The sequence below is a fragment of the Periplaneta americana genome, chromosome 17 (genome assembly GCF_040183065.1).
Source record: "Periplaneta americana isolate PAMFEO1 chromosome 17, P.americana_PAMFEO1_priV1, whole genome shotgun sequence".
NCBI classification, from domain to species: domain Eukaryota; kingdom Metazoa; phylum Arthropoda; class Insecta; order Blattodea; family Blattidae; genus Periplaneta; species Periplaneta americana.
Genome location: NC_091133.1, coordinates 58,321,075 through 58,336,054, shown reverse-complemented (window position 1 = coordinate 58,336,054; position 14,980 = coordinate 58,321,075). Strand labels below are relative to the sequence as shown.

The window sequence follows — 14,980 nt, the reverse complement described above, 5'->3', positions numbered from 1 at the left end:
TTGAGTGTGATTTTTTGTTTTCTATGTTGGCAGTTCAAGTGCATCGGTGTCTTCCAAAATCGGCGGAAGTCGCTCAACGCTCGATTCACCGCAGATACTACTGCCTCATTCCTTTCAGAGCAGAAATAAAGTTCGCACTTATTTGAGTTGATTTCCAATCCAATGTTAGAACAAAGATCAATTATATTCTGAAGGTCAGCAAGAACAACATTAGGATCTCCACCTAAAGTTCCACTATCCAAATAAAAGAGGTTCAGTACACTCTTCAGATCTGTTATGACTGGATGTACTGCAAGACTGAAAAGCATTGGACCAACAGTATCTCCTTGTTGACAGCCAGTTGATGACATAATTTCAGAACCGAAAAATAAATGTAAAGGATGCTTATACGACTGCCAAATGAAAGCAGAAAGCTGAGGAAGCTTATCTTTGATAGCATGCAATATAACATCTCTCTCAATACAATTAAACGCATTTTAAGTCGATTTTAAATAGAATCTTATTACTGTTCGCATATCTGTTCAAAAATGTATGCACGGAATGAATAATAGCCTCACAGCCTTGTGGAATGTCGAATCCAAGTTGATGTGAACGAAAATATTCACCAATTTCCTCTTTTACACTGATGTAGGCTAATTTAGCTACTAATCTTCGAAAGGTGTTGCCAATGGCTATGGGGTGCACCGCACCATCCTTTTTGTCAGTTGCTAACAATGATGCACCATAGAAGTCTGGGCAAATTTCTGGATTTAATTTCCCACTCAACACGAAATTGCAGAGGTTAGTTAAAGATGTAAGTAATCTCTTTCCGGAATCACCAGCTGACACAGACACAAGATTCTTAAGATGCTGCGGACATATGCTGTCTATTCCAGAAGCAGAACCGTGTGGGAAGTATTTCAATCCTGCCTTTATAGTGTCTTCAGGTATAACTTAGACAAATACTGACCATTAGGGTCTGGAGGATCAGGGAAGGACGACGGTCTCCAAGGAGATGGGTGTTTTTCTAATAAAGCTTGATACGTAGCATGGGTATAGTCCGCTACTCCTAAATCAGATGAAAGAATCCAAACTGCTCCACGTATATCTCCTTCAGCCACTTTTGTTTCTATATAGCATACCTGGAAGAATTTTGTATTTCTCTTATTGGAAGGATAGATCAATTGAAAATCTCTTAAATTGTCTTTAATCTCGGATACAAGAGATTCCTTTCCATGTTTCTCTGGGACCTTAAGGGCAATATAGGCGAAAAACGTAAAAAATTTGGCCAACTTTCTTCCGTATTCTGAGAAATACATTTGTCAATTGTTGTAGATAGCCGATCTGCTGCGAAAATTCTTGCACCTTTGAGAATTCTCTTCAAAACACTTGTTTTTTCTTTCAATTAATTAGCTTCGAATTGAAGTCATCTTGTGAGGTACCGACGCAAGGAGTTAAAGTCGTTAACAAATGGTATTTTGGGATGGGTTCTGGACCAATCAATTCGCAGACCTTTAAAACCCTTGAAATATCTGCCGATTTCATCAGGACAAAGTGGGCATGAGACAGATTCAGCAACAGCAATGGAAAGATTTTGATTATCGACTCGTAAACTGCAGGAACAACATAACTTAACCACTGAGAATTAGTTTCACCAAGTGCTGTGATATCATCACTACATATGCCAACACATTCATCATGAAACCAAAACTTACATCCATTGCAAAACATTAATACTCTGTCTTTTAGATCGTCGGAGTTGTAGTGGAGATAACAAGGAAGAGTTTCCTTATCTTTCACCATCTAATAAAACCGTAAAAATCCGTTAAATTAATGTAGAAATACCTGGTTACTATGCTGGATGTAAACCACCACGATAAGCTCCAAATGAATAAATTCGAAATTAACATAGAAAGCTCTAAGACTTCTTGTCACTAACACTTACAGATATGTGACAAGTTATTTTCTAAATGTGAAAGCAGTAAAAACTTAGTTTCCAATATTTTTTTCTTATAATATGGTATTTAAATCAATAGACAATATCCAACTATGATATCTCAAGTCATGGCCTCCAATAGATGTCAAATAGTGTGTGTTTTCTGAAATTGAGCCGTGTGTTGACGATTTGATGCGGATGTGTTTTTGTGTGTCTGTATTTTGTATCTGACTCCACATTACACTACACAAACGAACCCCCACAGGGAATTGATTCAGAAGGTGCAAAGACCACTAAGTTCTGAAGATGAGCCCCAGGCCGAAACTAATCAACAAGGTAATCTAATTAACACGTGAAAGTATATATATATATATATATATACCGTATATATACTTTATATCCCGGAGTAATATAGGCTAATTAGTGTTAAAAGTTGTGTAATCAAAATGTATGTCTGTTACACTTTGTCAATACTGGCAGCCTTTAAATGAAGGAAGTTTCAGTCCTAATAATTAAAATTATCGGAAATTACCAAATTATCATACTCGCAAACAAAATATTATAAAACAAAAGCTGAACATGGATTATAATTTTTAAATGCCTAAATTAAAATAATGACAATACACATTAGCCTGGATAGAACTAACTCATGGAGTAGTGATAATGAGACAATGATAGTGAATGGAAGTCATGGTGATACGGCCAACAAGAATACCCCGAAAAAATCTGTCCCAACAATGTATTCGTCAATCACAAATTCCCCTCGGACCTGAACTGGTTTTAACCCAGGTTTCCAGTGTGAGAAGCAGATCTGCTGGCCATTCAGCTAATAGTGCACCCTCCCGTGCACTGGGGCATTATTTCTTTCCTCCTTTCCATGATCTCTTCTTTTTAACGTTATTCAGTTTAAAATAAAGTATTTGTTCATGCAAAAAGTGTTAATTTTAACCTGACATTTCTCATAATATTAACTTGCACTTTGTTTACTTACTGTTACTAGATCCTATGTACTTTGAGTAAAATTATTTCTACTTATCTTTCTGCACATAAAATTCTATTACAATATCTTACTGGACTCTCATGTATGTAAATACACAAATAATTTCAAGGCTTAAGAAGAAATGTAAACCTGAAAATCTAATCAAATATTCTGCTTTTCTCTATAGCACGTGATGCTGAAATTTCCAACTTGAAGTTTTCTAAGTTATCTGGTGCAGGAATTTGTGACAGGTTAGGTTAGATTAGATTAGCATAGATTAGGCTTTTCGTATGTCTTATATATACGAACCTGTAAGAGATTAAGTTAGGTTAGTTTAGGTTTTTGATAGCTATGCTTTGCATATACGAATCTGTGGCAGGTTAGGTTAGTTTAGGCTTTGTTGTATGCTTTGTTATATACTAAGTGAAGTGAAATGCGAGTTTCGCTTTATATTTTGAAGTGTTCCATCTCTTTATTTCACGTGTTAAATAATCACTTTTAGGTTATCTACAGCGATCCAATTTTCACCTATCTTCTGACATGTTTTCAAGTCAACTGACGTCCTATACGAATTCTTCACATTCCAAACTATCTTCCCTCTGAAAATTTGATCATTTTTCCATTTTTACGTCAAAAAAACCTTCAGTTTCGCATGCTATAAAAACCCCAAATAGCCTATTCTCTTAATAATTTGAACATTGTAGGCCCTATATACAGTGAGGTATTAAACCGAACTAAACTTTATAATGCTACTGCGAAATATTCGTTACCTTTGTGCCCACGAAATCCAACAGAATACAGTAAATATTTTTATAGCTAATCTTGAATGGTAAAACAAAAGCAGCAGGAAATTACATATACATATTCCACACACGAAAGTAATTAACTTTAAACTCCCATGTAATGAAGGTCTAAATAAACAGTTGTATTTTAATTTAAGTACATTCCATACAGCAATTTCAGTAATTAATATATAAAAAGATACTTCAATGAAATGGACCGAAAAAATGACAAAGTTCCTGTGACAATATGAGAGACTGAAATTTGGCATATTTATGAAAATGAAATAACTGGATAGGCCTATGTAATTTTATACGGAGAAATTAGAAAAAAAGGAATTTCAAAATTAGTATCACAGACAGAATCTCTTCTCCCCCAAAATAAAATATACTCACACTAGTCCTAATACAGTAGGGATATAAAAGTCGCATCTTATGGGTACGAATTTAAAATTAAGAACATTATCGGCAATAATAATCTTTAATTAACATTAATAACAAACTGGCAATAAGCTTCAGTGAATTTAAGGACTACAACACATTATGATTGTGCAAAAGTAAGATGACTAAATTTATAGGCCTACTGTTCAATAAAGAATAAGAAATGTCAGAATTAATAACATAGGCCTAAATATAGTCCACAACAAAAAATTATTTCCCAAAGTAAAATACTTGCACTATCAATGCATTAAGTTAGGCCTATTGTTTTTGTGTAAACACATTTGCAATTAAAGTCATTAGCAATTCATTTAGGCTTCTTATCCTTGCTAATGTTTAACAATCAACAAACAGCTTAGAAAATGGTAAACCATATTCCTTACTAAAAGGTACGACGACATACTACGTAAAGTGTATAATTTAGATAGGCTACAATTATCATTTGAGATATTAACTGTACGTTACAAATTATCTTTATAAAAAACGTAATTTAAAACTCAAGCTACACATTAAGTTATATTCATCACTTTTATTCATTTGCCTAATTCTTTAACCGCTGACCAATATTATGTGCATAGGTCTACCTGGAAGACACAAAAATAAACCAAATAAGGAGCTAAAGTTTAAATTCAGTTATAATAATTGTTCTATTATGCTACCTAAAACGTTAGTCTTTAAATAATATTTGGATGTGAAATAACTAAGTGATTTGTTAATACAAAGTCATTGCCCTAGCGAACAACTTGATAAGAGTCATAATATCCGAACTGTCATCTAGACAACAAATGACAGTTATCCATTTGGAAGCAAAAACCCGAGAGAAGTTTGTAGCGAGAGAAAACAGAGCCAAACAGACTTCCTATATAATAATAATGTTATATTTTCAGTTCCCTTAGTCTTGAACTTGAGCAGGCAAAAGCAAAATACCTGACCTTGACTACTGTTTATCAACAACTCAGATACACAAATAAAAACTATATAAAAAAACTAATATCCATTATCACATAATGTTTAAAATTATATTATTGCAATAAAAGAACATGTATAAAATCAAAACAAACAGGGCAGTTAAAATAAATAGTTCCTCTAAACATGGGTCTCACACAGGTGTCATTTCCGTGGTTTATTAATACTTGAACATTAAGTCACCTATATAATCAAGATAATAGAGACCATTGACTTCAAATACAATACATCTATTAATATTGTTCATTAGTTCATCTACCCAATTAATACCACATTTTTTAAACAAATATAACTTGAAGCAAAAACTTAGGCTAGTTTCCTTGGTGGCTTGTTTATGTTAGGACAAGAACAATGACTTGCGCCCTAAAAACAATCAATGTCGCCATTGCTTACTTTACTAGTTGCATCTGACACTTCCCGCATGATCTTTTCGAAGGCAGCTGTTTCTTCTGCTTGCTTCTGATTGTGTAACGCAATCTTCTCACTAAATTTTCTTGGGTTCGCCATGATGGCTGCTTTAGTTTTGACTTGCAAGGCAAGGCAAATAGCCAATGAAAACCTATTGACACAGATCTCCACGCTATCTGTTGGTACAGTTTCATGAACATGGCCCACTCTAACACTTTAACCACTACAGGAAATGTTTCCTTAGGTCTGTACGACTTTAATTACAGAAATCACAACTAGAAATTAACATAATTACGAAATGTTCACACACGTAATTATTGGAGACACAATGCACTTAATCTCACAGTATCAGTCTAAGTCGAACGCTATAAGTAGCAGTACGAGTTACATAATATTATTTCTAACCATACAGTATACATGTACAGTACATAATATATGACATCACACACCAGCATGCGCAGATATACGAAGTGATAAAATATAGCGTGCGGATGTATATGGAAACTCATTGCTCCACCCTGCGATTCTATAGGGATGTTAAAAATCAGTTAATAAATAATTAACTCGTACTATACCAGTAACGTTTAATAATACATGTATAATGAACATACACAATTTCTTACATTTCACATAAAAATTAAAGAAGTACCAGTACAACATGGTAGTACACAGGAAAGTAGTTTTTTCCAATAAACTGGTTACTCATTTTTCATCCCCTCTCTTCCGCCCTTCGTGAATGGATCTATTACGCTTAGGGTTCGATGTTCAATATTTACTTGTACCCACATAACTGGAGCAACAAAATAACTTACACATTTCCAAGCTCTTGTTGTTACAAAACATATTATGTTTGGCTCACTGTAGAATTTGATTTTTCGCAGACTTTTTTCCTATTCAAAATAGTGCTATTACCATAACAATAAATAATAGGCCCTAAAACTACAAATCTGCATTTCAACTACCAGTACTTTCATGACAAACTTACAATTCAGTATCGGTACTCATTCACAGTCAATTTTAACGAAAGTGTTTCACTATTTCACTGCGATATCTATTCAGTATTTCAGCATCAATACATAGCATTTATAAATTATATTTATGTTTGTTACCGTTTAGGTTTTTATTTATTCTCAGGCCAGTTTCGGTTGCCCACTTCGCTAGATCGTTAAAGGCTTCTTGGAGGTGACTTTGAGATTCGGAGAGAATTAATATTTGAGGAGAAAAATTCGCTCCGGCGCCGAGGATCGAACCCGGGTCCTTGGTTCTACGTACCAAGCGCTCTGACCACTGAGCTACGCCGAATTCAATCCACAGCACCGGATCGAATCTTCCTCCTTCAGTGTTTCCCTTTGTGGCTTGACTCCAAGTTAGGCATATTATGTTGTCGTATATGTCTAGTGTCAACTGCCATTATACTAGGAGCGCACTCAGTTGAGTGACTTATTTGGCCGGGATTCCGCAATTATGATGCACTACTGGCTATGAGAATATTATGGATTTTTTTAATTTGTCCTACAGAATAATCTCTGTAATGTTGACAATTAATATTTGAGAAGAAAAATTCGCTCCAGCGCCGGGGATCGAGCCCGGGTCCTTGGTTCTACTACCAAGCGCTCTGACCCCTGAGCTACGCCAAATTGTCAACATTACAGACATTATTCTGTAGAACAAATTAATAAATCCATAATATTCTCATAGCTAGTAATGCATCATAACTGTAGAATCCCGGCCAGATAAGTCACTCAACTGAATGGGCTCCTAGTATAATGGCAGTTGACACTAGACATATACGTCAACATAATATGCCTAACTTGGAGTCAGGCCACAAAGGGAAACACTGAAGGAGGAAGATTCGATCCGGTGCTGTGGATTGAATTCGGCGTAGCTCAGTGGTCAGAGCGCTTCGTACGTAGAACCGAGGACCCGGGTTCGATCCCCGGCGCCGGAGCGAATTTTTATCCTCAAATATTAATTGTCAACATTACAGAGATTATTCTGTAGGACAAATTAATAAATCCATAATATTCGGAGAGAATTGCCATGTCGTCCGCGTACACGAACACTTTTACCTTCTCCATTCACACAGCCTTGATGTCGTCCATGGTTGAAGAACAATGGACTAAAGGTAAGATATCGATGGTTTGTTTTATGGGTTTGAATGTTGTCAGGTTGTCGTTCACTTGCATGTAGTTTGTGGATATAATAGCCTATCTTTTATTAATGTAGAGATATAGTGTTTGGCTCCTATGGTATCGGTTAGCTTTTGTACCATTTTCCAGAAGATCAAAGGCTTTTGTGAAGTTCACAAAGGTACATATCATTCTTCCTTTCTGACATTTGAGTGCCTCGAATACATCGTTTAGTACGCATTGCACAGCTTGGAGGAATGATCGTCCTTCTCTGAAGCCGAATTGTTCCTCTGGTATCCTATTGTCGGTCAACTTGGTTAGTCTCTTGGTGAGGAGTTTGCTGGAAACCTTGAAAGAAGTGCATTCTAAGGTGATTCCTCTAAATGCATTCATATCACCTACGTCATATTTCCCTTTGTACATCACTTTCATAGTGGAGGTCCTCCATCTTTCTAGTATGGTGCTGAGATGCATTTATTGAATAGCCCTGTCCACGCTTCTGCGAGTACCGTATATGTAGTGATGCTTTTAGATGCTTGTTGCAGATATTATCTGGTCCCACTGCTTTGTTGTTTCTTGTCGTACGGATAGCTTTCGTCATATTTCTTCTACTGCGAATTCCAATGTGTGGCTCGGGGGTTTTTGCCGTCACGCATTTGTTCTTGTGTCTGTCTGTGGGAGGAGACCGCGGAAGTGTTCTTCCCACTTTTGGATGGGTATGTCCCTCGAGAAACGTGATGTTCTGCATCTTAGGTCCTTGAAGGGAGCGTTCTCTGCGTCTGTTAGGAGCCTGTTTCCTCCTGTGCCATATATTGGTTCCTGGTTTCTTTGAGCACCGTCTTGTATGCTTTGTATTATGTAGTGAGGGTACACTGGTGTTCAAAGGTATCTGACCTACGATTTTATGATCGTGTAAGCGAACTTTCTAGCAACGGATAAGTCTGAACCAAAGTTATAAGAAAATGACAAACTTTGAAATAGTTCCGCTATTTCTCAATAGATGACCTATTTTTTAGGACGGATAAAAAAGTATTTGGGAGAATATGGATGTAGATTAAGTATAAATTATTCTCATAATTGACATTATCAGTGGTTACCCGTTAAATCTAACGTTTTTACGCAATGTTTAGAGGGGGATGAAATTTTGAATTTAATAATGCGGGTATATTTATGTACTATTGGCGACACTGACTATTATCTTCGCCATCTATTCATAGAAATAATAATTAAAGAAGAGACACTTACACGAACAAGTTATCAAACACTATCGATTAGTGAGGTCAGATACCTTTGAGCGTCAGTGTACACTGGGTTGGCGCTTAGCCACGTGGAAAAAATTTAAAGACACACCCTAGAATTGTTACACTTAATGATAAAATAATTCCCTAAAAAAGGGGAGGAATTGGCTAATAAGACGTGACGCATTTGAATTAAAGTTTTTAGCATTTCTTTAAGTTTCTATATTCATACATCTTGATTACACAACTTTTAACACTATATCACTTCGGAATATGTATTATACGTCTTTCTCGTGTTAAATTTTACCGTATCTGGTTAACATGTTTCAGCCTGTTATGGGCCATCTTCAGAACTGTTTCAATTCAATAACTCAGTTCTAAAGATGGCCCATAACAGGCTGAAACATGTTAACCAGATACGGTAAAATTTAACACGAGAAAGACATATACAGTAGGTAATACATAATCCGAAGTTCTATATTCAACCAGAAGTGAAATACTTATAACTGTTTTGTGTTATTCTTCACCATTAATGCTTCTATTGTTCTTAAAAGTCCTTAAATGAAGTTGATTTCTTCACATCTGAATATTGATGCCGATATTTGGACAAAGTTTGCAGAATAAAATGTTTTTCTTCTTTTGTTGTAGTCTGTCATCAGTTTCACTTTCTGTTCTGCCGCATCATTTACAGTTCTTAAAAATATTTTGTGACATGTTGCCCTTCCTGAAAAAGCTCGATACTTTCCCATTCTGATGGATATTTTTCCAAGAAGTCAGAATTTACTGAAAACCATTCAAAAAATGTCCTTGAATCTTGAGAAATAAAGTTTTTGCTATTTACTTCTAGACTTTCTGATCATTTCATAGCATCAGTATTTTAGAGTCAACTAAAACATATTTATTTTAGATCAACTTTCCTGGAATAAATAGAGAATATCTCTCCCTAATTTCTGTTAAAGTACCTAACACACAAGCACTTTGAAAACGACCTGTGTTTGTTGCCACTGTATCAAAATAGAGCATTTGCCCTTTTTCAGTGATTTTCCACTTTTCTAGTAATTGATACACTGCATCATTTGGTGTTGTCCACTACCCAAAGCAATTACAGGTATCCCTATTGTTTCATTGCAACGTAGATTTCTGAGCATTGCAAGAATGTTATATTTTATGAATTTAATACAGTGCAGGTGGAAACTAGATATTATTAATTGGCTGTAGAATTTTTAATATTGATGGAACCATAATGAAAATAGTGTGTACATATAGATCATTAAATAGGGTTTGAGCTTTTGCACGTCCGTAATACAGATGGTAGCCGTGAGAGGTGGTTCGTGCAACAATAGCAATGATGGTCGATCACCTGTATATTTGCCAGCAAGCACAGATTGCTGCACGGTATGAAGTGTGGAATTCCGTTGTTCTAGTTCAGAGATGATGGCATGCAGTGAAAGGAAGGAATGTCAAAATCCTTCCAGAGACAATAAAGAATTGGAAGCATGGATTCGGGGCATTATCATCAATGCCCTCACGAGACTTCCTCCAGAAGAGTGTAGATTCTATTACTGGTCGCTTGAGGAAATTGGTGAAGCCACAGGTGCCTACGTTTAATTTTGAGATATGCATAATATTCTCATTTAACAAGGTACACATGAAATAAATTTCAATACTTTAGTGTTGTAAATATAGAATTTATACGCATTTTTCAATATCTAGTATATATGTAGCGCTTCTTTTGTTTCCATCGGGTGTAGAGGTTTTGTTAGTAGTGTGAGCTGTTCTTTGTGAAATGAAATGAAGCAGCAAAGGCGTAGTTGTAAAAACTCTCCGAATATACAGGGTGCGTCAGAAAAAACGGATGGATTTCACAGGGCAAGAAAATTTTAAGGATTCATCAAATCAAAAATGTATTGTTATCAACGGACTCACCAATACATGCAATTTATTTATGAAATACATCATCCATATAATGTCCTTGGCTTTCGATACAGGCAACGAGGTGTTTTCTGAAGTTTGCCATCACTTTCACAATCATAGCCGCGATTTCTTTACGAATCTCTGTCTTTCGTTCGTCCAGTGTATGTGGTCGATGTTTAAAAATTTTCGCCTCTCAATAGCCCCAAAGAAAGAAGTCTCAGGGCGCGAGATCTGGCGAACGTGCAGGCCAAGGAATGTCGCCACAATGCGAGATGATGTGCCTGGAAAGATCTCTTGTAGGAGATTTATTGTTTGACACACGGAGTGAGTAGTCCCATCTTGTTGAAACCAAATGTCCTCAGCCTCAACAGTAAGCTTGTTCAAACTTGGTTGCAGGAAAATTGTTAACGTAACGAGCACCTGTAATGGTTACTGTTCGGCCGTCGTCATCCTAAAAAAAATAAGGCCCCCAAACACCAAATTCTGCTACAGCACACCAAACTGTAACTCTGTCACTGTGAAGAGATTTCTTTTGCAATTCATTAGGATTGGTTCCTACCCAATAACAAAAATTCTGTTTATTGACACAGCTGGAGAGGTGAAAATGGGCTTCGTTTTTTTTATTTTATTTTATTGGGTTATTTTACGACGCTGTATCAACATCTAGGTTATTTAGCGTCTGAATGAAATGAAGGTGATAATGCCAGTGAAATGAGTCCGGGGTCCAGCACCGAAAGTTATCCAGCAAAAAAATGAGCTTCGTCACTGGTCAAAAGAATGGTGGTAGGAGTCACGTTCGTGATAATATGCCAACAATAATCAACATGGTTCTTCCAATCTCCTGCATTAAGTTGTTGCACAGTTGTCATCTTTAAAAATTGTGAAAATTAAGGTCTAAATGCAAAATGCGTCTTACTGTAATGTCGGACAATCTCAGTGCAGTAGCATGTTTGCAGGCTGATCGTTGAGGTGTCCGGACAACCGACTGTCTTACTGTGTCCACATTTGCAAGTATACACGCGCTCCATGGTTGTCCAGGTGATTTATTCTTTAATGTTGAACCTGTAGTACGAAATGAAGCCACCCACTGCAAAATTGTATTCCGAGTTGAAATCCTAGTGTGATGTCCAATCTCGAAATGAGTCCTGAGTGGTGATCACAGACTCTTCATTTTTAAAAAAATGTCTCTGCGATGAATGCACGTCGTACACAAGACACTCCATGTTCTCAACTGAAACTGCATTCTCTCGCTGACCTAACAGTCGCAGTTCTAACCACTCTATCCCTTCCCTCACTGAGTATCGATAGTTTGAAATCCATCTGTTCTTTCTGATGCATCCTTCATTTTGTTACATATGTGGTAAGTGCCTAAATCTAAATTTAGTCTATACATTCATACGAACTACTTAGAATTCTCATGGCACTTGTTGCAATTGATATGTAACCTGAAATGGTACATAACACATACGAGTGTGCAATTATCAATTTCGCCAAAAAAAAAAAAAGGCCACTTAGCACCTTTGATATTTTAAGACTACAATTCATGGCATTTCTGCAGGTTTTTGAGATGTTTAAAAACTTGTGTTCCAAACATTGCATTCTATAAACAGAAGACTAAAAATAATTTAGTCTCCTACTACCTAGCACAAACAAAGGATTGTGCTGACATTTTTTTAAAATAACGTTTACATTGTTTTGTCATAGAACAAGAGTAATATTTAATGGAATTAGTTGTCCTACTGAAATAATTTTTAGTTTTCACTGTAGTCTCTATTAGTGAAGGGCTTTTTTCTTCTTCTTCAGTAAAGGTGTTGTTGTTTTCTAATGCCAGGCATTTGACAATAAAGTCATTTGACCTCTTGCACTCCAATATTTTTCAAAGATATTGTCATGGTTAGCCACTGTCGCACAGATTTTGAGGTGTACAGTGCTACTAAAGGACTTAGGCACAAATAGCCCATTGTGCACCCCATAAACTGTAAATTAACCCAGGAGTCTGCAGTGGATGACCAACTTTGTGATGCAACTGGGTTTTATTTCTTGAAATTCTTTGAGAGACAGCATGTGTTTCCCGAGATATTGTTGCCTGAATGACTGTTGCGGCTTAAACCTGGATAATCCAGCAAAATGTGACGTGAGGATCAACATCCATCCCACATGTCTTACAAGTTGGGAGTGAAGGGCTTTAAAAGTGATACTCTTCAACTATGCACTTGCATGCATTACTCACAATTCGTAGCCATTTCACCATGACAAGACTACATGTTTTCACAGTATAAATTCACCAAAGCATTCTTACTAACTTCTTACAGGACAGCTTTGAGCAGTCACATGTTGCGTTTGGTTTACACTTTCTCAAAACTTGCCAACCACCCTCACATGAGAACTATGAGAAAAGGTTTAGAAAAGAATTAACCAAATTTCTACATACTCATACCTTCTACACAACTGATGAATTGTTTATGCTTGTGAATTGAATTAGTCTACTTAAAATGACATGTACAATTTTATATATATATATATATATATATATATATATATATATATATATATATATATATAATTTTAATGTACCGAAGTACATATGATATTTCCATGCAGATATTCTGCGTCATCATGCGATGAAAGAGTAATGGAATGGAGAGCTGAAAACCCAGGTTCAAATCCCAGCGCCGGAGAGAATTTTTCTCCGTTCCATTACTCTTTCATCGTACAATTTTATAAAGCCCAACTAAAATATGTTTTTGTATTGACTTAATCTGTTGTTTAGCATAACTGATGAATTGTATGTGCTGTAAATTGAACAGTATACTGTATAGGTCAACTGATGAATTTTTTAAGCTTATAAATTGAATTAATCTACTTCATATGAATTGTACCATTTTGTATAGCTTAACGAAAATAAGTTTGTAAATTGAACTAATTTGATTGTATATGTTTGTATAGTTTGGCTGATGAATTGTATATGCTTTTAAAATGAATACTAGTCTGTATAGCTCTACTGATGAATTGTATATGCTGTAAATTGAATGATAGTCTGTATAGCTCAATTGATGAATTGTATATGCTGCAAATTGTGTAGTAGTCGGTACAGCTCAACTGATGAATTGTTTATGATTATAAATTGAATTAATCTGCTTACTTTGTATTGTATATGTCTGTATAGTTTTGGCCGATGAATTGTATATGCTTTAAATTGAATAGTAATCTGTATAGCTCTATTGATAAATTGTTTGTGTTTGTAATTTGAAGTAGTTTGCATGATATGTATTATCAATTTCTGTATATCACAACTGATTCAATTGTTTATGCCTTAAATTTAATTAACTTACTTGTTTTGCAGTGGCGTAGCATGAAATTTTGGGCACGGGAAGCTAACTCAAGTTGTCTTTCATGCGATATGAGAAAACGTATTACAAAAATATAGTCTTAAAGTAAATAGTAGTCAATTTCAAGTCAGCAATCGAAGATTGGTTGGAACCTTGTAAGTAACACAAATAAGGCATGATCTCAAATGGCACGTAGTAAAATATGATTTCACGGTTTACACATATCTCTAACAAATAGACACGTATACGTATAACATTAGCTCACTCCCTGTCATAGTTAGAGGAATCACAACATTAACGGTCAGTAGATACAGTACGTAAGTATGCGTCTGTCTTTTGGTTGTGTCCTTCATTGACAGCAAGGGAGTCGGTCATTTGTTTTTTAAATCACACTTTTGTACGTAAGTCAGTCTTGATAATAGAATTGTCCTAAAAAATTCAAGTAAATTGGTGTCAGGAACTGTTATTTCACTCATTATTTATTATATCAGCCACAATGCACACTAACACTTCAACTGAACACAACTGACGAAAAGGAATAACTCGGAAACTACTTATTTTCAATGTCAAAGCTAGCTTCTTGTGAGCCTTGCGACCAGGATAGTTTAGTTAGAAAGAGATGGAAAATCTGCGGGGTGGGTTACACAGAAGAATGAGTGTAAGAAACCAGTCTGCATGGAAGCTGGTGTGTGCAGGCTTCTTGTTTACTGCTGCATCACAAATCATCCTGAGCTGCTGCATCACAATATTTAATGCGTAAATATAAATTCTATTAAAATTAATAAATAATTTTGTCCATAAACTGCAGGTTTATTATGAAATTATTATTAACTGGGGAAGCTGAGCTTTTTAGCTTACATTGACGCTACGCCACTGTTGTTTTGT

General features: G+C 35.8%; 1 protein-coding gene across 5 annotated transcripts in view; it reads right to left on the bottom strand.

The window, feature by feature from the left end:
- Crtc (CREB-regulated transcription coactivator) overlaps window positions 1-5,941 on the bottom strand; it is a 208,639-nt gene extending 202,698 nt beyond the window's left edge. Inside the window, exon 1 of one of the 5 annotated variants that reach the window (XM_069815536.1) lies at window positions 5,471-5,941. In XM_069815536.1, the coding sequence (XP_069671637.1) occupies window positions 5,471-5,584 (114 nt within the window). In that variant the 5' untranslated portion in view covers window positions 5,585-5,941. The remainder of the gene's footprint in view (window positions 1-5,470) is intronic. The other 4 variants (XM_069815535.1, XM_069815533.1, XM_069815534.1 and 1 more) reach the window with 4 other exon arrangements.
- Window positions 5,942-14,980: the final 9,039 nt, after the last annotated feature.